We start from the raw sequence: 26,011 nt of genomic DNA on the forward strand, positions 1-26,011 counted from the left end.
TCAGTAAAGATACATCAATACGATTTTATATGATCATATGTTTTGTCAAAGCCGATAGCAAACGAAACAATACGAAAGTTTATTGATTTTCCATGAAAACAGTAATTAATGACAGTGTTTCAAAAGTCAAAGGTTTTGGTCGATATGGGACAAATTGGAGAATTGACTGCCTGGCAGTTGAAGTAGTGATTACCTAATGCTGGCACTTTATTGGATTGTGGGACTGTCTCCATTCCAACACGACAATATTGGATGAAGTTTTCATAGATTAAGTCATGCATCTAAAATTGTTAGAATAAAAGTATGTCTATATAGAAAACAATAAAATTCTAATATTATGGAATTTTCTGTTTAAACTTTTGCTGGATAAAGATAAGTCTTTTAAAATTCAAAAGATTCAGTGAAAAGAGTGTTTAATATTCAAGATTATCATTTTTGTTATTACGATTTGTAAAAAAAAAATGGGCTAAGAGACAGCAGTGTTTACCGATGCCAGTTGGACATATGTATAGTCTTTATATATGTGCTGAAACTTATTGATCAAAGTTTACTTTACGATTTTCTCTGCAACGTAAAAGACTCACTAGAATGTTTGAAGAGGAGTTACTTATATCAGCTTAGCATTGATTGGTCTTTGATGAGTATTTTTTATACCACCTGGTGCATTTTTCATTAACCTATATCTTAGCATTACAAGATTTTCATCCGAATAACGCACGGAACCGGATAGCCGCCGGAAGTTGATAAACAGGAGAAATGTGCGCCTGTGTTGACATTATAATTAATGTAAATTGCGTTATAATTATAACAAATTGACCTCATACTGTGGTACGATTGGAAAATATTGAAATTCAATTATTTCAAATCTCGGTCTAAGAACGCCGCTTGAAGGAGAAAGATGCCGATATGAAAATACCCGTTATATGGTTTTATTAGCCTCTGACTTTAATGTTAGCATAGGCTAAATAGAATCTGATCGCATTCAAGTGTGTTTGTATTACATTTGTGTTTGCCTATTGGCCTTAATGGTCAATTGTTTGAAGATATTATTAAAACAATTGAGATAGAGTTATCCAAATGTTTGTAGTAAACACGCCGGGTGAACAGAAAAAATGCAAATAATTTCATTTAAGAATATCAGAGGAAAGTTTAAGAGGATTGTATTATGTAATTTTTACTAACTTGGTAAAAAGGCTAATTAGTATTCATTAAAATCTAAACTTTAAATAATAATCATAATGCTGCTATTAGCCTAGTTACATGTGAGAATAATACATATTTTAAGACAAAGATAGATTTTGTTGTAAAATATATACTAAAAGAGGTGACAGTGACATAAAACATGAACAGAGCACGTGTACCACGGCAGCACAGACGCTTCTCACTTCCAACGCCATCGACACTGTCACCTTTCGGATTAACTCGGTCATTTCCGGAAGGATCAGATATATTCCAAAAGGCGTTCGAAGATTTGTGTATTAATGAACCTAATCACGTTCCAGCGAAATCTGATAATGATCTTGGATTTAACGGTCTGACTAACATCCAAGAAGGCAATGAAAGTGACATTGCTGAGTCAGAAGAAGACGAGTCTACGGCAGATGGCGCCACGGTGCCTAGCAGACGACATAGTTCGCCATCTTGTTTTCGTGAACAATTAGATTTGGACTTGCCACAGAAATCGAAACAGGATCAACATAAAGAAAAGGAATCAATTTTAAAAACACATAACAAAATACGGAAGGAATATTTCATGAAACATGGGCATTTTCCAGTTTCAAACCCAGTGAACCAGACTGCTAAGCAACGTCCGCTATCTTACCATAAAGACATAACGAAACCGAATTTGGCGTTTGGTACAAAGATTCCAAAACAGAGTTCAGCTCGATGAATGGCTGTTATTTTACTTTTTTTAGTTCTTTAGGTTATTGATTACATTTTTGCTCAGTGTCTCTTTTATGTGATAAGCACCGGATGCTGCTTTATATGTTGTGACAATGTGATGACAATTAATTGAACAGGAAAATAAAACTTGAACAGATTCTATATAAAACTTGCGACAATAAAGACATTTGTAAAATGATAGGAAATATTGTGATCGTTATTTTATTAGTTTAAAATTGAATTGATCAAAAGTTCATGTTTTATCATGTTAATATTTTTATTAAGCTAAAGATTGTGCCTGTTTTCACTGCGGTGATTACAGCCGATATATGATCATTTATCGATAGATTACATCCAGTGATAATGCGGAGTGGTGCAATGAAATGACAAAATAACAAATTGAATCATTTGTGAAAAATGCAATAAAATGCGAAGATAAATGATGTCAGTATATAGTACGTATAAATCTTGTTTGTTATTTTTGCAGAAAAGGCAGAAAAAGAATTCGTGTAAACTTGATTAGAATATGATAACAGAAACATTTAAATCGAGAAAAAGTAAAGGTTACCGATTATTATTATTTTTTTTGTTACTTATCTTTTATATGAATTTGATGTTTTGTTCACTTCACAGGACAATAAGCATGCGCAAAGTTTAAATAAATTCTATACTACAGCTTTTTGCTATGAAAAGTATAGCAAATGTCTTTGGTGAATACCCTTTTAATAATATCAGCTTAGTCCATTCCAAACAGAAATGCACGTATTTCACGTGTAAAATAAATTACACAATATAATCTAATTACAAATTATAACTAATTGCATGACTATAACAAATTTTATATATTTGTAATCATCTATGCTCTGGGTCTAAAAGTTCCTAAACAAGTCTAAACAATAAATCGTGTAGTTTCAGATATGATTAAGGCCCCTAAATGCGTTTTCTTGTCTATACAATATGAATATACAAGATGGATACAATATGCACCGAGATCTCTTTAAAGACGTCCCGTGCTAGAAATGGCTATTGAGCCACATTGGAACGGGACCTTTTTAACCTAATGGCCGTGATTAAGAAAAAACTGAAGCAGAAGTCCTTAATGCAATATTACATGAATTAATGTCACGTACATGTAGATTAAACAAAAATATTTAAATGTTCCTATATATGTCTATGTTAAATAAGCGAACCCCGTGGCGTGGATGTTTTTTACCTGGAACATGATTTATATTCTTTTTGTAGAGGACCACAAAGCGATGTTACTGTAACAATCAACCAAGTCGGTATGGAACCAATCTTATTCCCAGAGTGTTTTAAATATAAATTCTGCACTAGGCAATGTTACATATAGTAAATGTCTAAGCTCTACTGAAGACGGAGAGGTTTTATTTCACTTTTTTATCAACCAGATGATCCAAAGACATGACCAATTTTATCCACAGGGGATGATCACAAGGTGTTGCTACATATCAAGTATTTTAACTCTGGGTATTGAAGTTTCTAAGCAGAATTTAAATCAAAGCACAGAAGGCGTTGAATTTATCTGGGTCTCAGAACGTCAGAAAGGTGATCTATCTTTAGCTCTTATGACCTATTTATGCAAAATATTGGAACAATTAACATAACTTTTTGTAGAGAGTCGCCATAGAATTATCCTCTAAAAGTCTTAGATAAGCAGGATTTTCATTGGTCATCATATAGTGTGTGCTGGTTTCAGACCGGTCAGATAACTAAGATCTGCGTTTAATAATAAATTCTTAACGTTGGACCCAGAACGACGTTAATTTTGACAAACCACACCAAAGAGTTTAAGTAATTTCAACAAACCTGCATACAACACATCTTGACTTTCTGTAAATAAAAACGTTGTTTTAACGTGACCTTCACTTTTGACCTAATTATTAAAAAAACGAGAAGGGTCATGTACTGGCTATGAGCGATGTTTCTATATGTACTTAAGGTCATGTATAAAGGTGGAAGCATACTGTGATGGAGAGTGACCCGTCCGTCAGTACATTCTGTATTCCTTGTTCGATAAATATCTTGAGCAGGTTTGTTACTCGTTAAAAACATTTCCCATTGCCATTAGATGACCTTTAGGGATTTTGAGGTCATTAAGTTAAAGGTCAAATTTTGTGTAAAATCTTGACTGAAGCAATAAGCCTAAATTTGTGTAGCTTTGTACGGACATCGGACTTTGCAAACGACCAGTCGTTGATCGCTATAGATCCCAAGGCCATTAGGACAAAGGCCAATGTCACATTGACACTCTATTATCGTTGTCCGATCTATGTAACTCAGTAACTGGTAAGAAAGAATTAAGCCATGGCAGAGACAATGCCAATGACATTCTGTCCCACTAATAATCTACCACTACTAGTATTCAATAAGTAAAATCTCCTCAGTCATATGTTTGTGAAATTTATTAGTTGCAATACTATTACTATATATACATGCATATATATTTTACTTACTAGTATTCATGTAACACTGACTTTAATGAAATATGCCTAGGTTTGAAAATATTCCAATTTGACAGGCAAAAGAAGTGGGAGCATGTCCTATTGACACACATTTCAAATATTACACCATCGAGGCAAGTGTACAGATGTGATCAAGGATGTCTTTTTCTACTTTACAAAACGGGTTTTTATCAGTTACTTCGTTGAAGTTTGTCAATCCCATCTTCTAGGCCCTTTCCATCAAACTTTGGATAATAATAATTGCCGAGAAGTTCCGATTTGAAGTTTGTTTTGGGATAGGACAGATTATAATCGTCTTCTTTCCTGTATTTGATGTAGAAATGAATTCATGATGATAATAAACTGAATTTGCAATATTTCCTTTATTTCTCAAACTTATATTTACAAATAAATATTTCAACATTAGTATTTATAATACAAAACAATCAACATAAAAACAAAACACTTCAAGGCACAAGTCTTTGCAACAGTTGAACCTGTTTAAAAGACCATATTAGGTCTAAACAAACAATACAGTCAAACATGTTTAAAGAACCATCATTAAACATTAAAAATATCATGTCTAAACAAAGAATAGACATCTTTAAAGATACTGTCTGTGTTATTTTTATGTTAAAAGTATATATTAAATGTCTCCTGTTTTTAATCTGGACATACCCAATATTATTTGTTCGGGGTCTCAAGATAACAACAGTAAATATAGGTAGCTGACAATATCAAGTCAAGTCACATGGCATTGATATTTTACATGGCCTTTTACCAATAAAGCTGCTCATTTTGTGAATTGGATTTTAATGGAACAGTCCATTTGAAATTTAAGGGATTTTAATAATAAGAGACAAAATTGAACTGGAAGCAACCATGAGTATTGTCAGTCTTAAAAAATGTAGATACACCTGTCAATATACTAATGGTATAGCCCAACCACTTTTGGTTCAAGAAGGGTAAGAGTTACATCTGTGTATGACAAAGGGTCCATAAATTTGCAAAAAATTGTTAAAATATTGTCCAAAGTCATTCTAAAGAAAGATTAAAACATGTCATTCTAAAAACATTAACAGTGCCTCAGTTCTTAAAGTTTAAACAAAGAACGATGGCACACAAAAATTAAATTTGGAGGTTAAGTCTACTTACATTAGAAGTTTTGATAAATGAATCAGACTGAATACAAGTAATGAATGTTTAACACAAACAAATAACATTTTGATGGACTGAACACATCTTAAGTCAAATGGAAATATCAGTGATAAACTGGTTGAAAAAAATGAACAGAAAACTTTTATTTTAGCAGAAGGTAGTGAAAATTTTCAAAATTTGAAAAGAACATTTGTCTAACATGCTTCTATGGAAACGTTATAAAGAAATATGACACAGATAAACATAACATGAGCAGGGTTTCAGTATCTATAGACATTTAACATTTTCTGATAAAAAATCCTAGTGGAAAACAAATTTCCCATTATATAACCCTGGTGGAAAAACATTCTCCCATATATAATAGTGGTGGTAAAACATTTTCCCATATATAACCCTGGTGGTAAAACATTTTCCCATATATAACCTTGGTGGTAAAACATTTTCCCATATATAACCCTGGTGGGGAAACATTTTCCCATATATAAATCTGGTGGGAATTTTTTTCTAATCCTAGTGGGAAACATTTCCCCCATATATGATTCAGATACAAAATATCTAAATATATTGGGGGAAAATGCTGGAATTTGTTTGAAGGAAGTATTTCAAAGGCTGGACTTTTACAGAAATATCTTTTTCTTTCAAAATCAAACAAAAAAATCCCACTATTTACAAACATAGCAACAAAGCTGGCTCAAAGTGCAAAATAGATAATGTCACCAAGTGTTTCTCTTACAACATTACAAGACTTCAACAGTATTCAATGACAAAACGTGACATATTTTATTCTGTTCTAACAATGCTTTTAAAGCTAATGAATAAATTAGCAACAAAAGGGTATGACAAACTTGGAAAATATTTTGAAATGATAAAAAAAGATGATACTTTTGCTTTTAGCAACATATTCAATGATAAACATAGATAAGTCATAAGACCGAAGCTGGGTTAAATATATCGCTTAGAATAAAAAAAGATATTATTAAAATAACACAAAAAAGCATCATTATGCATGCTTTTTAACATAATATAATACAATATTTTTGTTAAGCTAGGTTTTACCAGTGACAAAATTTTAAAAAAATGAATTAATTTAGCACATTTTTCTTAATTGCACAACTAAGTAGAAAAAATTGTAAAATTAAAAAAAAAATCAGTACATTTAAAATACAGATCCACACAATTATTGGAATTTTCAAAGAGTATATTCATGAAAAAATTTACAAGTTTTGACACTTAAAATCTGGCACATAGTTTAACAAATAATAAAAGAAAAAAATAATCAGTTACAAAATTTGGTTTGTAATATAATTTGTTCAAAAAAATGCCTATGAAATTAAAGATAGAAGTTTCAAAGCAACACTTTTTTTTTTGTATTTGTCAAAGACATTCAATATTGGCAACAAGAGTGAAAGATTGAGCTCCCTTTAACAATAGCAACACAAACAAAATTATTAACCAAGAGAGATGGATGCTCCCGAAAAGTAATTTGGCGATTTAAAAAAAAAATATTGCCATACTATAGGTAGTCAGTGATAGAATGACCCCATGAACTTTATCCCTCACCCCAGGGATGTACCGGTAACTTCACCCCAAATACCCAAGACAATTGTCATTTAACAGAGATTCTCCTGAGGAAAAAGTAAACAATCTATTCTTAGCCTAAATGACCACATTTATAGAAAGCCCCATCCAAGAATAGATGTCAATGCATCCAATATTTACCAGATAATATATTGGTCAATAAATCAATCAAAGTGTCAGGGGGACCAACTGGCACCGTATGCTCCCCCACAAATGTAATCAAATTGCATAAAACATATCTAGTAGCATTTTTCTAATAGCTCATGGCAAGAATAATGTACGTAGCTCCTGAAATAATGTTAAATGGCTTAGAAAAATGCATGTCAGTAAATAATTCCTGAGGTATGTTAATCTTGTAATTTTCCTACACTTTTGTGCTTCCTTTTTTTTCTGTAAACTATCTTGATCGTTTTTCATGTAAACTATATTGATAGTTTATAATTATATCTAATAATCCATGTATCAAACTAAAAGCTAATTTTCATCACTAATACAAAAATAATATATATTTCTAATACTGTAGTGTTATCATTTTTTTCCTAACCAATTAAACAAATGTATTACACATAATAAACATGTATTACAGATATAATGTGTAATGGCATAATATACATGTATTACACAATGTATTACACATAATATAGATGTATTACACATACTGTGTTACACACAATATACACGTATTACACATAATATATATGAACACTACACAGTATACATGTACCACACATAATATACATGTATTACACATAATATACATGTATAACATATACAGTCAACAAATTAGTACTATTAAGTAATCATTTAAGACTGTGTTTGGAAGTGGTTCACACTATGATCAATCAGAAATTTGTTAACTCTCCTTGCCTTGAAGACAGTTACATTTCTGTTCCTTGTGTAACAAAATTTTGCAAAAGTAGGAACATCCCTTAAACACATCTCTGCAACAAAAGTTTTCTCCCCTGTGTCAGACATTTGCAGAACGAAGTATACAATTGGCAAATTAAATTATCTCCCTTGAAAATATATATTGTTGTTGCAAACAGTTATCTTTTCTAGAGTATGGTGTTGTAACTTTGGCAACAAAAGAGAACAAAGAAATCTGAATATCACTGCAATATTTTCACTTGTTAGGTTTTAGTGTTCTAGCCCTCGCAAATGAATTTGGAACATCAGCAATGAAAGCTCGAAAACGGTACTCCATTTCTTTACGTCTTGCCATTAATTCACGATGAAGCGCCTCAGCCTGAAAAAATATTTCAATTCATTATAGTTTATTCCCGAGTTTAAAAAATATACTATAATTATATAAGATAAGATAAGAAAAAGTTGTTTATAACACTGTGAAAAAGACTCACATTTTCACTTTTAATTCATTAAACTCTTCAAGCGCCACTGGCAATTATAAGATATCTATGACACTGGCATTATAATAGTCATGCAAACATAAACAGTCTGTTTTCTTCTAAATTCTTCACATCCTGAATTGCAAAATGGACCTGTCCAGCTTCAAATTTGGAACTGTTCATTATCAATTTTAGGAATATCAAGAAGATATTTTGAAGCAGTATAGAGCCCAGTCAGACTGCACGGAAGTGCGGGCTCAGGTCCATCACCTTCCCTTCCAGCAGGTTATTTAATGCTTATTTTAAAATTTCAATAACAATGAATAGCTTTATATTCAAGGCAAGGCAAGACAAAAGTTGGGCAAACAAATTCACAGAAGATAAAAGGTGGACTCTTCAACCATATTACCTATGATCACTATTGTTTGTAAAGGATTGTCAATAGTTCTTGTTAGAATTTCTAATATTGATAAACATCTTTAGGCAGTGCATCATCTTTTTAATAAATTCAAAGTGATTAAAGTGAGTCTGCTAAATTGAAATTTCTCTTTAAACATTACTTTATTACTTAAGATAATTTAAATAAAATTACTAAGAATTAAGCTCAATTCATCAAAAAAGTGTTTATTTTACAATTTCAAACTAAACTAAGATAATTTGAATATAAGTACTATGAATTCAGCTTAATTCTTCAAAAAAGAGTTTATTTTACAAATTCAAACTTTAAAACTGTTTAATACACTTATTTTTTATGCATTAAATTGAAAATGATGATCGTAAACGCCACAATACAAATGAAAATCTACAAAATTTAATGAAACTGAAAATCTTGATTATATCATTACATGTAGATTCAATCTATTTATTTTTTCTATACATGTCTATCATGAATGATAATGAACATGTTAAAGGGAGATAAATACAGCTGAAAGTCAAAACAAAACTGTACAGCAGAGGGAAAATAAGCAAAGTATAATGAACTCAAAAGATGAAATGGACATAAAAAAGAGAATTTCTCAATAGTACACACTGCAACATTGAAAATTTAATATTTCAAAATAATTTATCGTACAAGAATTGAAGGCAATTCTCTAAATAGAGATTCACTCTATAGAAGTATAACATAATTATCTTTTTATTGGAGGGAGGTAACTCATCAGGATTTTTTTCAATCCAAACTTCAAGGGTTACTTCCCTTACTTTATAAAGATTATATTAAACTGTTACAGTAAAACACACTCGCACATACACTCAGGACACAATTCTATTTTAACCAAAAAAAAAAAACACACAAAAAACTCTCCCATTATCTTTTCAACATATAAAATCTGGGTACTGAAACAAATTAAATAAATAGAAAGCTAAAATTTAAACTACAACATACTGTCCTAGGATGATAATTTGGTCTTAACGGTACATGGGAAAGTCCAAAAACGGGGTTATCTGGATTAATATCCGATATCGTAAAAGTAAACACTTACATATACTTTATACCATAATTCTTACAGTGTCGTTTGTGTATTACCGTTATGGCTCTGCCGGTAGATCGTAGTTATTGTAACTTTTAGTGTTTTGTACTGATAGGTTCGAACCCCATGTAGTGCCATTTTATAACCACAGTTTTTACTTCTTGCTCATTTTTTATCATTATTATTTATTCAGTTTTCGTTTTCCTTTTTGTTTTCTTCTTATAATATATATTTTACAGTATATATTTATATTTTTTATTTCTATTCTATCTTCTTTTTGTATTTTTTGATCGCAGTGTAATAAAATATTCGATCTCGTATTTATGTATGTATATAAAAAAGGGTCAACATTGTTTTCTGAACAATTGACTGTTCAGAGGTAAAAAAAAATGTGTCGTACCAGTAGTCGAACTTCTGCCTGTACGGGTAAAACACATTACCGACACGGTTGCTCTACCTACTGCGCTAACAAGACATATGATAACATATAGTTTTATTTTCATTTTTATAGGTTGTGGCATTGATCTGCCTTACCTATTTTTCGCATTGTTATTGTTTTTTGTTATGTAAACAAAGGCTCAAGTTATCATCCTAGGACAGTACAAGCTTCATGGAGGAATTCTAAATCAAAACATTGTTTGAACAAGAAAAAAATGCAAAATAAAAAAAGCACATTTTAAACAGGTCTTATTTAATTTCTCATAAGTCCATGGTCAATTTTTTAATTATAATTTTAACATTGGGTACAATTATGATTTTGCATCTATGTAGTCAATTTTAAGCAATTTGACTCTTGCAAGCTACATGTAAAATGGACTGTTCCAAAATACAAAGGATTCTTTCGGCAAATCCATTTAATTACCTATATTAGCAAGGTATGGTTATAACTGGAGTTAGTGTCAAGACCTCAGATGTGGCTCAACTAATTAATTTACTGAGGAACAAATGTGTAAAAAACTGGTTCCTATTTTGCCATTTTTTGGTGAAAAAAGCAAAATTCCAGGGAGCTAAATAATAAAGCTAACCAAAGCAATTTACTCTACAATCAGTATATAAGTAACACTGTACTATTTTTCAGTTAGATTAATCTTTTCCTTTTTTTACAGTCTAGAGGTAGCATTTTTTATTTGTTCTTCATTAAACTTTTTTTGTTTTTCAGATTAATCTTATTGCCATTTCTTTTATTCTTGCATAATTATTAGACAGGTTTATCTACTGTTTACACCGATGCAGCATTAGAAAAGATTTTCTGTCTTACACCCCCTATATAAGACAAGTCGCATTTTTTGAATGATGTCATTCCCACACGCCTTTTATGAATGAAGTGCGTTCTTAAGATGACATCATTGTGCCATTATAAATGAAGTTGTAAAATCATAGACTACTTTAAGAAAAAAGTGCTAAAATGAAAATATTATTTTCGTAATTTCTTTTTTAATGTCATTAATTTGTAATATCCAAGAAAAATCAAACACCGGCTGTCGTCATAGACAGGAATATCTATCTCTCCTGTGACTGTTTAGCAGAAACTCGGCAGAGCCTCATGTAACCACTGCAAAAAGTTTGTGAGAGCTAGATATTCCGGTCTGTACCGGCAGCTGATGTAAGATTCTTATAATATTTAAACCATCAATGTAAATCAATATTCTATAAATGATACTACATGAAATCAAAATGAGCCGTGTCATGACAAAACCAACATAATGTGTTTGCTACCAGCATGGATCCAGACCAAACTGATAGCGAACAGCATGGATCCTGATGAGACTGCGCGGATGCGCAGGCTGGTCTGGATCCATGCTGGTCGCAAACACATTACGTTCGTTTTGTCATGACGTGGCTCAAATATGGAATAGAAAAATTAATGAACAAACAGTATAACAGTTACTGTTTCCTTCAAAACAAAAAATAACCAAAAACATATTTTCTTTTCACTTTCGGAAGTAAATGAAAATGTAACCGTTAAAAAAAACACACACACACTTTCAAAACTTGAATAAAAAAATGAACTTGAATATTAACTTTACTCACAGAACTTGGACGGCCATCTGAGACTAGCAGAGGCTAGAAATTGGTTGTGAAAAATTGCAAAATCAATAAGTGGATGTTCGCTTAAAATTATTAATCAAACCAACGGATATCTGCACATTATTAACTTAAATCCTTTTAATAAATATACATAGTAGCTTAAACTATTTCACTAGAGTAATTGTACAATTATTTACAACCATAACCTGCAGGACCAGAGTAACTAGCTTCCATTTTTAAAAATGTCCCCTTGAGGATCAAACCAACCACCCACGGATATTACTCTCCCTATTGAGATTTAGCTGGCTGACTTGTCATCACAATGAAAACATTTGACATTTACTTACATTTTGACAGTTATTAAGATATGACCTAGTTGTTTTGAATGAGAAAAACTTAATCCCTTATGCTACATAAGTTTACTTTAAAAAAAAAAAAAATCCGACACTTTTTTCATAACTGATAATTTTACACACAGTCATATTAAAAACGAACTTCTCTCATTGAAATTATGACAAAAGGCAACCTTTAACTGACCATTTTAAAAATCAGAAACAAAAAGATTCTTAATTTAAGGTAATCATGATAACTTTGCATGGGACAAGAATTGATGTCTTTAACTTTAAATGAAACTTTTTCATTGGTCAATTTTAAACTAATTAGCAAGATCAACCATAATATCAGATTCACCAACTTTTTTGTGGTTGTGTATTTTTAAAACTTAAAAGTGCTTTATAGATTGTAGCTATAACCCGTTTCAAGGGGTAAGTGCAATCTTTTTTACATACTAGGAAAAAAGGAAAATTTAAGCTATTTAAGATAATTACCTACATGTAAAAGTGATCTAAAATATTAAAATAAAAACTCCCTTACAACTCCTAAAATTATGATAGTGACCCCCATTCTTATTTTTCATCAATTTGTTTCAATTACTTACTTCTCTTAAATTTAACCATTAAAGTTTAAGAAAATTCTGTGCGCTTAGGTTTAGATAATCCTGTTCTGCTGTATGTTTGTAAAAAATTGCACTCACTCACTGCACTCATTCACTCACTGCACTCACTCACTGACTGCACTCACTCATGAATGCACTCACTCACTGTACTCATTCACTCACTCAATGCACTCACTGCACTCATTCACTCACTCACTGACACTGCACTCACTCATGTCTTAAAAAACCACTGAAATATGAAAATATTTGCTGATACAGTTAGATCACCAAAGATATTGGCAATAATAAAACAATCAATCTTAATTACATACCTAGACTTATTGGCAACAAAAAACAAATACGAATAAACTACTCCACATTTCTTGCAAACAAAATGCATATTTTTCATATGTTTAATGTAAAAATAAATACATTAGCAAAAAACTTTTGGCATGTTATTTGTTGATGAGAATAAACAAAGTATTTTTCAGACTGTTTTTATTTATATAATGAAAACAAAAGCTCAACTTCAAGTAAATATCGGCTGAGACAAGTGAAATATTAATTTCAAACTGTCAAAAAATGTCTGACAGTTATTTGTCAGCAATATATACAAACAGATTGAAATATCCATTATCTTCCTGGCACGTTTAGTCTAGCTTCAGTTATAAAATCTGAAACAAAATTCTAGAAAACTAGGCGAGCATCAAACAAACTTTATAGTCGGAATGGTTTGACGCAATTCTGTCGTAACTTAATAAATTTTAAGAGCCAGCCAAGACAGTATTGCGCTGAAAACCATGAATTACTGAGCAACTTTCTACGGTATTTTTCTATGTGCAAATATTCTATCTACGGGTAACGTCCTACATATGTGTACTTACTTACATGATTTATTAACAACACAACACGCTACCGTTGTTGCGTGATATGTGAGCCACCATGCTTGGGACCCAGATAGCCAGCGCGCAGGGAGCGGCCTATATTGTGTGAAAAGTTAGTTGGTTAGTATTTCATTAATTTTGTTACTTCTTTACATTTTTGAAATGGAAATATGTTTACATCAGAATTAAGTATGAGATATACTATATTAATTGTTATTTGTAATTAGTATACATGTATAATTATTGTGTTCTAAAAGTATATAACACTAAGATAGAACAGAAAAGATTTCTAACAATATCTACATTTTCATTGACTTAAAATTTCAACTTCTGAAACTGAAATATAAATGAGCCTCGTCACGACAAAAGCAACGTAATGGGTTTGTGACCAGCATGGATCCAGACCAGCCTGCGCATCCACGCAGTCTGATCAGGATCCATGCTGTTCGCTTACCAACTGTATAACAAGTAGAAAAACTGATAGCTAACAGCATGGATCCTGATCAGACTGCGCGGATGCGCAGGCTGGTATGGATGCATGCTGGTCACAAACCCATTATGTTGGTTTTGTCATGAAGCGGCTCAAATTCACATTTAAATCAGAAATATGGGGAGAAAATTTCATAATACACTTTTCCATTCTAATCCTCTTTTGTAAGAATATTTGAAATGATCTGTGTATATTGTAAATTGAAGCATGTATATTCTGAGAAATAAAATATGTTTAAACTGAATCAGAAATGGAAAAAATAATTATCATGGTACTAGAATACTAATTTTATAGTAAAAGAATCAAATATAAAGGTGACTTAATTAAACATAGATGCCTATGGCGAATATTTTCCTTGTTAAGAATATGTTAATAGTACATTTTTTTACAGTTTTTCAACATTTTTAAAACCCAAACATGCAAAACACACATTTATCAATCAAAAATGCCTCTTAGAATTATTTAGTCTAACAAAAACGTCAAAAACAAGTTATTTTATTCCAAACTTATACCTTTCACAAATTTCCATGAATGCCTTAAACTAAATATAAAGGAAATTGAAAAATTATTGCAACACGACAGCAAAATATTTGAATTCACGTCAATTCCCATAAATTTACGAAACCATTTTCCATCCCCATTGTTATTGATATGTTATTGCAACAGATACCCATAATTCCCCCACATAGATCTTACATATTTTACGTCCATTTAATTACTCAGAGAGAAAATGAACTCCTTCTAAAATAAATAGAGTTATTAAAATGATAAATAAAACTAGAATTTAATAGAAAATAAAATAAAATACATTTAATAAAACGTTATTGTTTGAATTTTATTTCTCCGATATTTCGAGATTTGTAATGCTGCTTGCTCCTTGTCCGGGGGCATTATCTATTTCCTTTACAACGCAAAGGAGCTAAGTGTTTTGTTAAATGGTACATAACTCTGTATTTACTGCTATAACAGCAAAAACAAACACCTCTATAAATATGTTTTTTATAGTTGAAAAAAAATGCGTCACAAACAAATTTTAAACATAAAAGAAATGTTTTCAACACAAAATGATCATTGTTAATATAATATTCCTAATATTATTCATAGATCAAACTAAAAAGATATTAGGAATATTATTTAATTACATTGTATCAATTTTATATGTATTTGTTTTGTTTTTTTTTTCATTTTGAAACTTTTTATGAAGTTAATTGAAATATTAAGTGTTATATTAAAGTATTGCCTGGAACCATCATTTTGTTTATAGCTAACTAATCTATGTTAAAAGGGATCTGACTGTCTTAATTAACGGACAAGACAATTTTTTCTTACAAAAACTTCAGACTTTTTTCCCTGATAGAACAAAAACAAATCAAACTATTATATATATGTTAATCTCAAAATATTTCTTTTTAAAATATACAAGAAAAACTAAGAAAAGCATTTTAATAGTCAATTTTATTTAAATCTATAGACATCTAATGTTTAAATTATTACAAACAAAGTGAAGGACAAAAATGTTAACCCATAACATGTAAGATATCTTAAATGCACTTGTCCATCTTTCAATCTTGACAAAAACAATTGTCAGAGAAAGTAACCTCCAAATGAGCCGCATCATGACAAAACCAACATAGTGCGTTTGGGACCAGCATGGATCCAGACCAGCCTGCGCATCCGCGCAGTCTGATCAGGATCCATGCTATTCGCTATCAGTTTCTCTACTTGTAATAGGGTTTAAGTAAGCGAACAGCATGGATCCTGATCGGATCCGCAGGCTGGTCTGGATCCATGCAGGTCGCAAACCCATTATGTTGGTTTTGTCGTGACACGGCTCAAATAAAGACCACTTGTCTATAAAGGTCATGTTTGGACTCTCTCTCAGATGGCCTTTATTTTCAGGTTTGACTGTAATATCTTACAGCCTGACATTTAATAATTTATACAAATTTAGCAAAAATATCTGTTGATATGAAAATTAAAAAATATTTCGGCATAACCTTAGCAAAGTAAAGCATATGAAATCATGATACAAAATTCTCTTTTTCAAAATGTGTAAGAATCATTTTTTCTTACATTAAATTTAAAACCATACATAATGTTAACTTGAAATATCTCAAAGATCAAAATTAATATGAATATTGCATAAATTGTCTGACAGACTGCATAAAACAGCTGTTAAATGGTAATATAACAAATGCAAATATTCCTCTGAAGAAGGTTAAATATTTTAATTTATTCTAATTAACTATTTAACTGTAACCCAGAAAGCTATCCCCACCCCCAACATCAAAGGAAATACAGCAGAGACTTCTGGATTTTCAAACGTCTGATACAGGCCCCAACCTCCTGGGACAGACCATAGGCACTTGGTTTCAGGATAAAAAATTTTATGAGAGGTTTGTAGAACTCAAATTTAATTGAATGCTACGATTTTTTAACGTAGATGTCTCGATTCTAAAACTGTCATTTTTCCAATGTTACTTAAAGTATACTTTGAAAACAATATCCATCTAGACATTTGATAAAGGAACTTTTAATAGGAGAACAATTACCAATGGACACATAAATGAGCCGCTTTATTACAAAACCAACATAGTGCGTTTGCGACCAGCATGGATCCAGACCAGCCTGCGCATCCTCGCAGTCTGATCAGGATCCATGCTGTTCGCTTACCAACCCTATTACAAGTAGAGAAACTGATAGCGAACAGCATGGATCCTGATCAGACTGCGCGGATGCGCAGGCTGGTCTGGATCCATGCTGGTCGCAAACGCACTATGTTGGTTTTGTAATAAAGCGGCTCAAACACTTTTTGAAATCAGTAAAGACATAGCAGTGGGCAATCAGTGACTTGAATTCAAATATTTTGCTGACATGTTGCATTAGAATTAAATTCTTTTAATTATCTTTATATTTAGTTTAAAAAGACATTCTGGGAAATTTTTGAAAGGTATAAGACAGGAATAAAATAACTAAATGTTTTGGTTTTTTGTTTCCAAGGTTTCACGTTAAATTACAGCACGACCATAATGCAACTGAAAAATATTCACACAAGTGATCAAGATAGGTCTACAAACCTCTCTGAAGGGTTTTTATCCTGAATCCAAGTGCCAGTGAGACAGACAATTATTGTAAAAATGCCCGACTAAAAACCCCAGCACTGCATTTAGGCAATGTTTATTAATATTCATGACATTTCTGACCATAAATGAAGTTACAAGCTTTGCTTATCTGAATTTCCGAATTATTACCAGTACCGTATAGTTATGAATTTTATCAAATTGCACTGACTTACGCCAAGTAAAAACGGTATAGCTAAGATAGAGTCTAATTCATGCTTAAATTTTCCATGCAACATGCTGAAGTGTATTTATTTTGTATTTAATCCATGATCTGTGCAGAAAATAAAAACCTAATTTTTATGACAGAATTATTCAGAACAAGGACTGATTCCAATAAAAAGCGGCTGTAATTAAAAAAAACAACACCTAAAACCCTAGCATTTCATGTTGGCATGCAAAAGCTCCAGCAAAGTTTAGGAGTTGTCTAGATTTTTGTATTCTAATCAACCCAAATAAAGCTGTTACATGAAAAGGAGTGAGAGAGAGAGAGACCCTCAATTAATCATCAAGATGAGAAAATTGACCTAGATATAACATGCAGCATTAAATTCACAGTGTTACAAAACAATATCATTACGTTATATAAAATTCAGAGAGAACAATTAAAGTTGCAAATAACACATGCTAATACCCTACCAATTTATATAGACTAATGTTTTCGTATATATATAGCTTTGGTTTTTTTTTCTGGTTGAGTTTTACTTTTAACCTACACAGTATAGGTCATATAGTGACTTTCTAGCTTTACTGGTGGAGGAAGACCTCAGGTGTCGCTCTGTACATTATTTCAGGCACAAACAGACACCCGAGTAGAATCATAGACATTGCATAAGTTGGCTGGATAGCTTTCTCAGATAGAATTTGACAACGCTTTAGTTGGCTTGAACCTACAGCAGTAAGAGGCAAGTCAATGACCTTAACCACTCAGCAGTGGATGCCCCCTGAATGTACACAACTAAGACAAGTAAAAAATAGACTATTTACTAGTACATGTACTTTTGTAAAACCCAGTATTTGCAACACAATTTGTGGCCACGTCTCAGAATTCTCAAGGTATTATAGGAGAAAACAATGATCAGGCCTTGCAGAAATGTTTATACAATTGAAACAAAATGAAAATACAAACATGCACTATTTAATAAAATACCGCAAAATAAAAATCAACTCAGGCGTAAAAATCATACATGCAAGGTTTCATATAATATCCTAAAAATAAAAGCATCAACATTTTGGAGGATTATATTAAATACATGCGCTTCTAAAAAAATAGGAATATTTTTATTTATATTACCAAGATAAGGATATTTTTGCAAATTAGCTGAAACAGATGTGTAGAGATAAAAAAATATATGCCTGAATTCAGACAAAAGTATATACTGACAAAATACTTTTTCCTTTCATACGAACACAGTAGAACAAGTGCTATATTTACAAAATTCTTTTTCCTAAAACGCAATATAGTAGAAAAAGTGCTGTCATTCTAACTGATTACTCATATTGAAAGCGTAAATGACTTTTCAGTTGACCTACTGATAATTAAATACAAAGACACCTATGTGTTTCACTAATTTTGATTTATCTTTATTTTCATGTTGACGATTTTATTTATTAGTTTTCCTTCCTAACTTTTTTTTTCTGTTTGTAATGCCCATTTTAACATATTTCCAGTCAGGTTTTAATGCTGATTACAACATATTTCTGGTCAGGTTTTAATTGCCTATTTTAACATATTTTTGGCTCATATCTTGGCGATCAATACACCTAACCAGCTTTTCTGAATAACAAAACATTAGTTACCAACTTCTCCACATGTGACCAACTACTAATCCAACATGATTTCTTAATCAGTTGTTTAAGAGACAAATGACCATTAGACTTTAAATATTCAAGATCAAATGTCATGGAGAAACTATGTTATGTCAAAGGATTGAACCAGTGACCCCTTAGATTTCTGATCCCATCTTCTCCCTATGGAGCTAAGTGGGTAGAATAATTATTTTCAATAATTACTATTTATGTTATAGTCAAATAAAAAAAAACTTTTGCCTTTTGCATAATTATTAACAATAAATTTCCTTTTTAAATTACAAAGTATCTTTATTAAGTTGAAAGGAACATTGGTCTAAAATCATGTTACATTTTGAAGTTTCATTGTATCGCATCCTTTCCCAACCAATAATATTCATTCTTTTCCTATTATAAGCATATATATTTTTATTCAATGCAATATTTACGTCAAAAAGTCTTAAATATTTATATATTAACATGTGCAAAATGATTTTGATATACTCCTGTATACTTTTCTTTCAAGGGGAACTTAATCTATCAAATTATTAACTATAGATGAAAACGTTTAGAATTCTAAATATATGTGAACACAAAGAATACATCTGTTTATCACACACGTGTGTATGTTTCAAAATCTAGCTTTTCACGTCATATTTCAATAAAAGCATTCTGGTAATAGAATTAAAACATGTCGTTAGTTTCGAGAGAGTCTAAATGTTACTCTACAGTAGATTATATGTAAACAAAATGCGCACCTGTGGTCCACTGTTTGAGCTCCGTGTAACGTCGTAACAAATCTTTCTGCAGCATTTTAACCTGTCACCCAAATATGATCAAGAACATGGTGAAACACAAATGATAAAATGATACGTGAAACATTGTATGAAATCTGATTTTACCAAAAATGTTCGTTCATTGCAAAAATACATGCATTTATTTTATTTATAGAGAGCTTAAAAAGCAAAATGCCAATATCTCATTCAGCATTTACTTAGTATAATGATCATGTTACTATGACCTTTTTGCACCAATATCTCTACATCTTGTATATTATACATGTTGTAGACACGTTTTTTTGATCCAGCAATGCCTAAAACTCTTGTTTATGAAATAACTTGTACTTTTAAGTAAAGGTTTTAGGTTTTACCGACCACAATAATGGACATTTTAAAGGCGCCATTAGAGAATGAGCCTTTTTTTTTTACTGTTATTACATCAAATGATTTAACACAATGAACTCCTAGAACACTGGAGGTGCGAGTGTGTCCATAGGACACACATGCCCTCATAAATCACTGTCTTGGGGCAGTTCTTTATCCTTCCAGGTAACGCTAAGTACTGGTGGGATAAAAAAATAACCTTAAATATTAACTTAGTAATAGTTCTGCACATCTGGTATTGAATAAACATTTAGTAATTTCAGTTCTGAATCATTAAAAATAAAAAGCCTATTACATGAATGGTGTCTCAGATATTGTTAAAGCAAAATCAGATTTCATACTAAACTAAAATAATGAGATGATTATACACCTGGAACATACCATTGCCAAGTAAAACAGAGGCAAACCAAAAACACTTTCACCCTTGGAAATCATCAAATATCAGTTATAAAGCTATAAGCTATACAATGATGTGGCATGTTATTTAAAATACACCCAGGCAATTCAACATTACTTTGTTGTTACTTAGTAAACAAAGAGACCAAATTACCACATATAAGATTTGTCAGTGATTTTACTGGTTTTTCAGTCATAACAATTTGCATGTAAAATGTTATTTCTATACATTGTTTATTTTTATTTTTTTTTTGGGGGGGTTACATCCCATCAAAATAGCAGAAGTCATATGGCGACTTTCCAGGTTTACTGTCGGAGGAAGACCTCAGGTCTGCCCTCCATGCATTATTTCGAGCTAGAGTGGACACCTGAATAGAACAAAGATGTTCCAAAAGCTAGGTTGATAGCTTCCTCGCATGAAAGAATCCACAAAGTCCCTGACCAGATTCAAACTTCCTGAAGTGAGGGGCATGTTGTTTTAAGTCAACACTCTTAATCATTTGGCCACAGATGCCCCCACCCCTTTCTTCCCCCTAAATAAATAGATATTTAATGACTTTCAAGAGCATGGGAAACAACTATTAATAAGTATTATTTTGTTTATAAAGAAAAAGCAATAAATTGTGCCATACAATATCAATAATGACATGCTTATAATATAAATATTATATACATGTACATAGATAAGTAATTCATTATAAAACATGTAGGGGTCTCACACACAATAAAATGGTTTAGGGAAAAGGTTACTGTAAAGGTGGGGTTCTTGAATATATTATTATATAGGTATAGACTAATATACATGTCAATTTGAAAATTCACACAATAACAAGATTATGGCTTACTGATCTATGAAACATCAAGAAATGATTACATACATGTATAAATGCACATGTAACAAAAACAACCAACTTTGCACAACTATGCAATATGCAAAAGTTAAAAGTGCATAATTTAATGAATTTTGGAAAAAAAAAACACATTAAATGCTTCACAACACGTAAACAAAAACACCAGAAAATCTAGAAGAAACCTCTAACCATTACTGAGATATGTAAATAGTCAACTTAGATGATTTTTCACTTCTAAACAATAGTACAAACATGGTAAAATGGCCAGAATAATTAATATATCAAATAACTACTAAAATCTACTAGACAAAAAACAAAATTTGCTAAATATGAATCAAACATTTAAAAAATTTATTTATTATCCACTTATTTACATAGATTCTACAATTGTCAGAAGTTTCTAATGGATTTCCTTGCGTTCCATTGAACTGAGGTGGTATTGGCCGAACCTTGACCAGCAAACATCCGTCGTCCGGCTAAACCGGACTGGTGACCGGTGAAGCCTGGACAACCAAGATGAACTGATGGTTTAAAACCTACCCTCAAAGTTGAGGGTGACTGTAATTATACGTACCACTTCTAATTCCCTCCGCGCAGCCTCCATCTCTTCCTGAGGCGATCCCTTTGGTTGTTTCCGTCTCTCGTGCATCTGTGACGTATGTGCTTTAATTCTTTTTTCTAATTGTAATATCCTTTGTGCTCTGTTTAATACACACAAAAATATCGAATAATATTTTAAACATACAAATACCTTGGTGTAAATAAAGAAAATTTTTTAGCAAATTTTGGTCATCTTTGGAAATTCTTTATAATAATATTTTGCAGAGATTTCATTTTTCAAATTCTTCAAAACTTTGTCTAAAGTGAGTAATAAATTATTACACTAAAATATTGAAATATAAACATAAAAAAAACATAGATACAAATACTCATCAGGCACGAGGAGATTTTAAAAAAAGCATAAATATACCAAAACAAAAGTGATTTATTAAAAGGAGGAAATTCAATCTTGAAATAAATGTAATTTCATTATCTTTTTGTATTAGGAATATTCACTTTCATTTAAAGGCCCTTAAGGACCTCGAAAATGTAAACATTTTTATTTCATGAAAGCTGTTTTTGTAGTCATAATACAATTTCCAAAAAGCTTTGATCATAAATCTGAAACATCATTTGTTTCTTCTGCATGTTTGAAAAATAATATCATGTCAAACTCTATATATTTGTTTAAAAAATAAATCTGAAATTTCCATTTCCCCTTTCAATCCCCTTCCCACACCCCAACCCCAGTAATTATTGTTTCAGATGAATTTGCCTCATCCCTGACAATCCTACCCAAACATCCTTTCCATTTTTACTATGTATCTAACTAGAATAGACTTGAATTAGAAAATAATCATACCCACAATTATACCATCTTTTAAGACCACTTCAACATATTGTTTCAAAAAGAAGATCATTTTGTTTCAATCTTACAAAAAACTTAATTTTAAATGATTTAAAAAAATAAATATATTTACTTTTCCTCTTCTATCCTCTGCCTTGATGCTGGTGACACTTGTCTTCTGATTTTTTCATGAGCCATTTTGACATCATGCTGTAATAATAATATACATTGTAATATATAGAGGATATTTGTTAAGTTCAGTGTAAGATCGGAATATATTTCACCGAGTGAGCACCAAAAGGTATATTTCACGAGTGGCGCAGCCACGAGTGAAATATGAACTTTTGGTGTTCACGAGGTGAAATATATTCCGATCTTACACTAAACTAAACAAATTTTCTTTTTATTACATGCTAAGAAACGTTTAAAAAGACATTTTATCCTAGTACTAAATGAAAAGCCAACAAATTCTAATACAACGTGACGTCATTTACGACGTCACATCATTAAGCTGGTTTCCAGTACTGTGCACGCTGGTATTTCTCTGAGACAACGTAACGGGCTTAAATTCAAAACAGTGAAATTATCAAATTGATAATTTCACTGTTTTAAACAGTGAAATTACCAGTTTATAAATCACTTATATATTTCTATAATCCATCGAAAAGCATGTAATAAATTTACCATATCACATAACATTGTGTCATAAATTTATATAACTTACAGTTGAATTTTGCAAAAATACCATTTATGTATTTACATATCTCACTGTTTTGAAAGTAACACATAGTACATAATTGTATTTTTTTTTTTTTTTTTCTTTCTTTTTTTTTTGATTTGGTTAAAAGTCATAATGACACCAATAAGCTAGCGTTTCTAGCTTAATTGGTGGAGGAAATTCTAGCTTAATTGGTTGCTCCTTGCATTCTTTAAGGCACTTGTGAGCAGGCATCTGAGCTAAGAACCATCCACAGTCCATAAACTAGCTAAGATAGCTTCCTTATATGTGAAGGTATCCAAAGCCATTGGTGGGATTTGGACCCACACCTGTGCCAGGCAAGTCGTTAGTGGTCATTACCTGTACCACAGAGGCCTCACATTATTATATACTTCACTGTGTGTGTTTAAGGTAATACCAAATACATGTTTATATCTAAACTTTAACCAAGTGTTGCATCATTGACCACTCACTTACAGGTGAGTAGGAAAGCCCTAGTACTCTTCAAATAGTTGAGCTCTAAAATCAACACTTCAGGTATGGGTCTTTGAAGTCATCAATAGTTCTACATTTACAATTTCAATGACATTATAATCAATCAGCGAAATGTCAAGTGAAATCTTTCAGAAGTCAATGAGAAATAAATTTGCAAATCCTTTACCAAGTGTTATACAAATGCTGAGGCCAGGGTATGAAATATACACAAATGCTGATGCTGGGGCAGGAAATACACAAATGCTGATGCCGGGGCAAAATATACACAATTGCTGATGCCAGGGTAAGAAGGTAGGTCCTACTATTTAAATGAACAAGATAAACTGACTGTTGGCAAAGGCAAATATAGCCTGATTACCGTTAGGTGGGAGTTATACATATACATACTTTTATTCTCTCTTCATTGGTTGGCAATTTTATATAATCCTGATCTATATCGAAGGGAGCTTGTTGTACTGGGTCCAGAAAATCTGAAACATAATGATAGTTCTGTTGAATATCAATGATATAAAAACTTTTGAATAATAATATATGTCATTTATTGCAGTTCAGACCAGAAAATCCATCCCAAAGGGCGGGTTCTCCAGGGACGGATATTTTGATCCGAACCGCAAAGATATGTCAGATATTTTTTTCTTGCATATTCTGCCATATTTTTTCATATTTAAAATGGTTTTCATCAATATGATATATGTTCATGGAAACTAAAGTCATTTCATCCATAACTATTTTCTTACATAGCATATGAACTTACAACTTAAATAACAACGGCGAAATGACGTCATCCTAAGCACATAAATTATTTCCCTTCTAAAACAACATCATTTTAATGCTGTTCATTTATAAAGTGCGCTAAAATGAAGTTTTTGTTTGGCACACGACTCATCTGGCAACCCCCGTGCCAGCTGAAATTTCCAGCATGGGTAAACCTCACGGAAACGCCAGTCTGCTATGCAAGAAAATCTCAAATCATAATTTTATATCATATAATGTCATGTTGGTTAGCAGTATAACTGTGTTTATAGATTCTTTCATTATCAAATTTGTACATTTAAATTTACATAATCAACTTCAGTTGATTTGAAATTGAGATACACATTTTTCTTATATAAGATTAGAATGTTTATTTTCAATTTTTTAAGGCTACTGGTTTATGTTAAAGATGAAAAATATTTTGCACCTCTTTGGGAGAAAAGTAATAAATTTTTTTTATTTGATGATTTAGAAATGAAATTTAGATCACATTCATAATATATTTGTAAGCTACACATACACAGATAATTTCCAAAGGTAAAGAAAGATTGAGTCCTTTACAGAAAGAAAACTTAAACACCAATAAAAACCCAAAGATTCTGCGGCAACTATGTTCCTTAAAAACATACTCTTACAATCATAGTTATTGATGTAAAACTTAAAATTACATTTAAAAAAGACATATATTTCTAAGCCTTAAATATGGAACTTATTTTAATGAAAGATTATACCTTTAGTTCCTTTTCTAAGGCTTTCAAAATATTTCTTTTGCTGTAGTCTCTTTGTTTCATTTCTCCAGTCCTTTAACATATCTTCATCTCTGCAAATCAGAAATATTATAATATAAAAACAGTATATATGTAATTCAAATATTAAAAAGAAAACAAAAAAAACCCCAGAAAATCATCACAAAAAAATCAGGTTTTTCCAAAATATTTCATATGTAAAACAAGAGCTGTCAGTAGGACGGCATGCTCAACTAAAATGTATTATCAGTGCTTGATAATTACACAAGAGACAGGATCATGTAAATTTTCAAAAGTTCAAAAAAGAGCCATATTTCTGTCAAAATCTACATTAGAGTTATGGCCCTTGGTCACTAAGCGTG

At 31.4% G+C, this 26,011-nt stretch overlaps 1 protein-coding gene across 10 annotated transcripts in view; it reads right to left on the reverse strand.

Moving 5' to 3' along the window:
* Positions 1-4,714: 4,714 nt before the first annotated feature.
* Positions 4,715-26,011, reverse strand: part of LOC132753092 (leucine-rich repeat-containing protein 27-like) — a 41,190-nt gene continuing 19,893 nt past the window's right edge. For 4 of the 10 annotated variants that reach the window (XM_060743512.1, XM_060743511.1, XM_060743505.1 and 1 more), the window contains 6 exons: positions 25,635-25,723; positions 24,538-24,620; positions 23,071-23,147; positions 22,125-22,251; positions 11,929-11,961; positions 4,715-8,328 (listed from right to left, as the gene is read on the reverse strand). In XM_060743512.1, coding sequence (XP_060599495.1) covers positions 8,206-8,328; positions 11,929-11,961; positions 22,125-22,251; positions 23,071-23,147; positions 24,538-24,620; positions 25,635-25,723 — 532 coding nt within the window. In that variant the 3' untranslated portion in view covers positions 4,715-8,205. Of the gene's footprint in view, positions 8,329-11,928; positions 11,962-14,745; positions 14,775-15,562; positions 15,584-18,646; positions 18,674-19,898; positions 19,960-22,124; positions 22,252-23,070; positions 23,148-24,537; positions 24,621-25,634; positions 25,724-26,011 lie in introns of all 10 variants that reach the window. The other 6 variants (XM_060743504.1, XM_060743510.1, XM_060743508.1 and 3 more) reach the window with 6 other exon arrangements.

This window comes from Ruditapes philippinarum, unplaced genomic scaffold (assembly GCF_026571515.1).
Source record: "Ruditapes philippinarum isolate M1 unplaced genomic scaffold, ASM2657151v2 ctg3094_1_1_1_1, whole genome shotgun sequence".
In the NCBI taxonomy this organism is placed as follows: domain Eukaryota; kingdom Metazoa; phylum Mollusca; class Bivalvia; order Venerida; family Veneridae; genus Ruditapes; species Ruditapes philippinarum.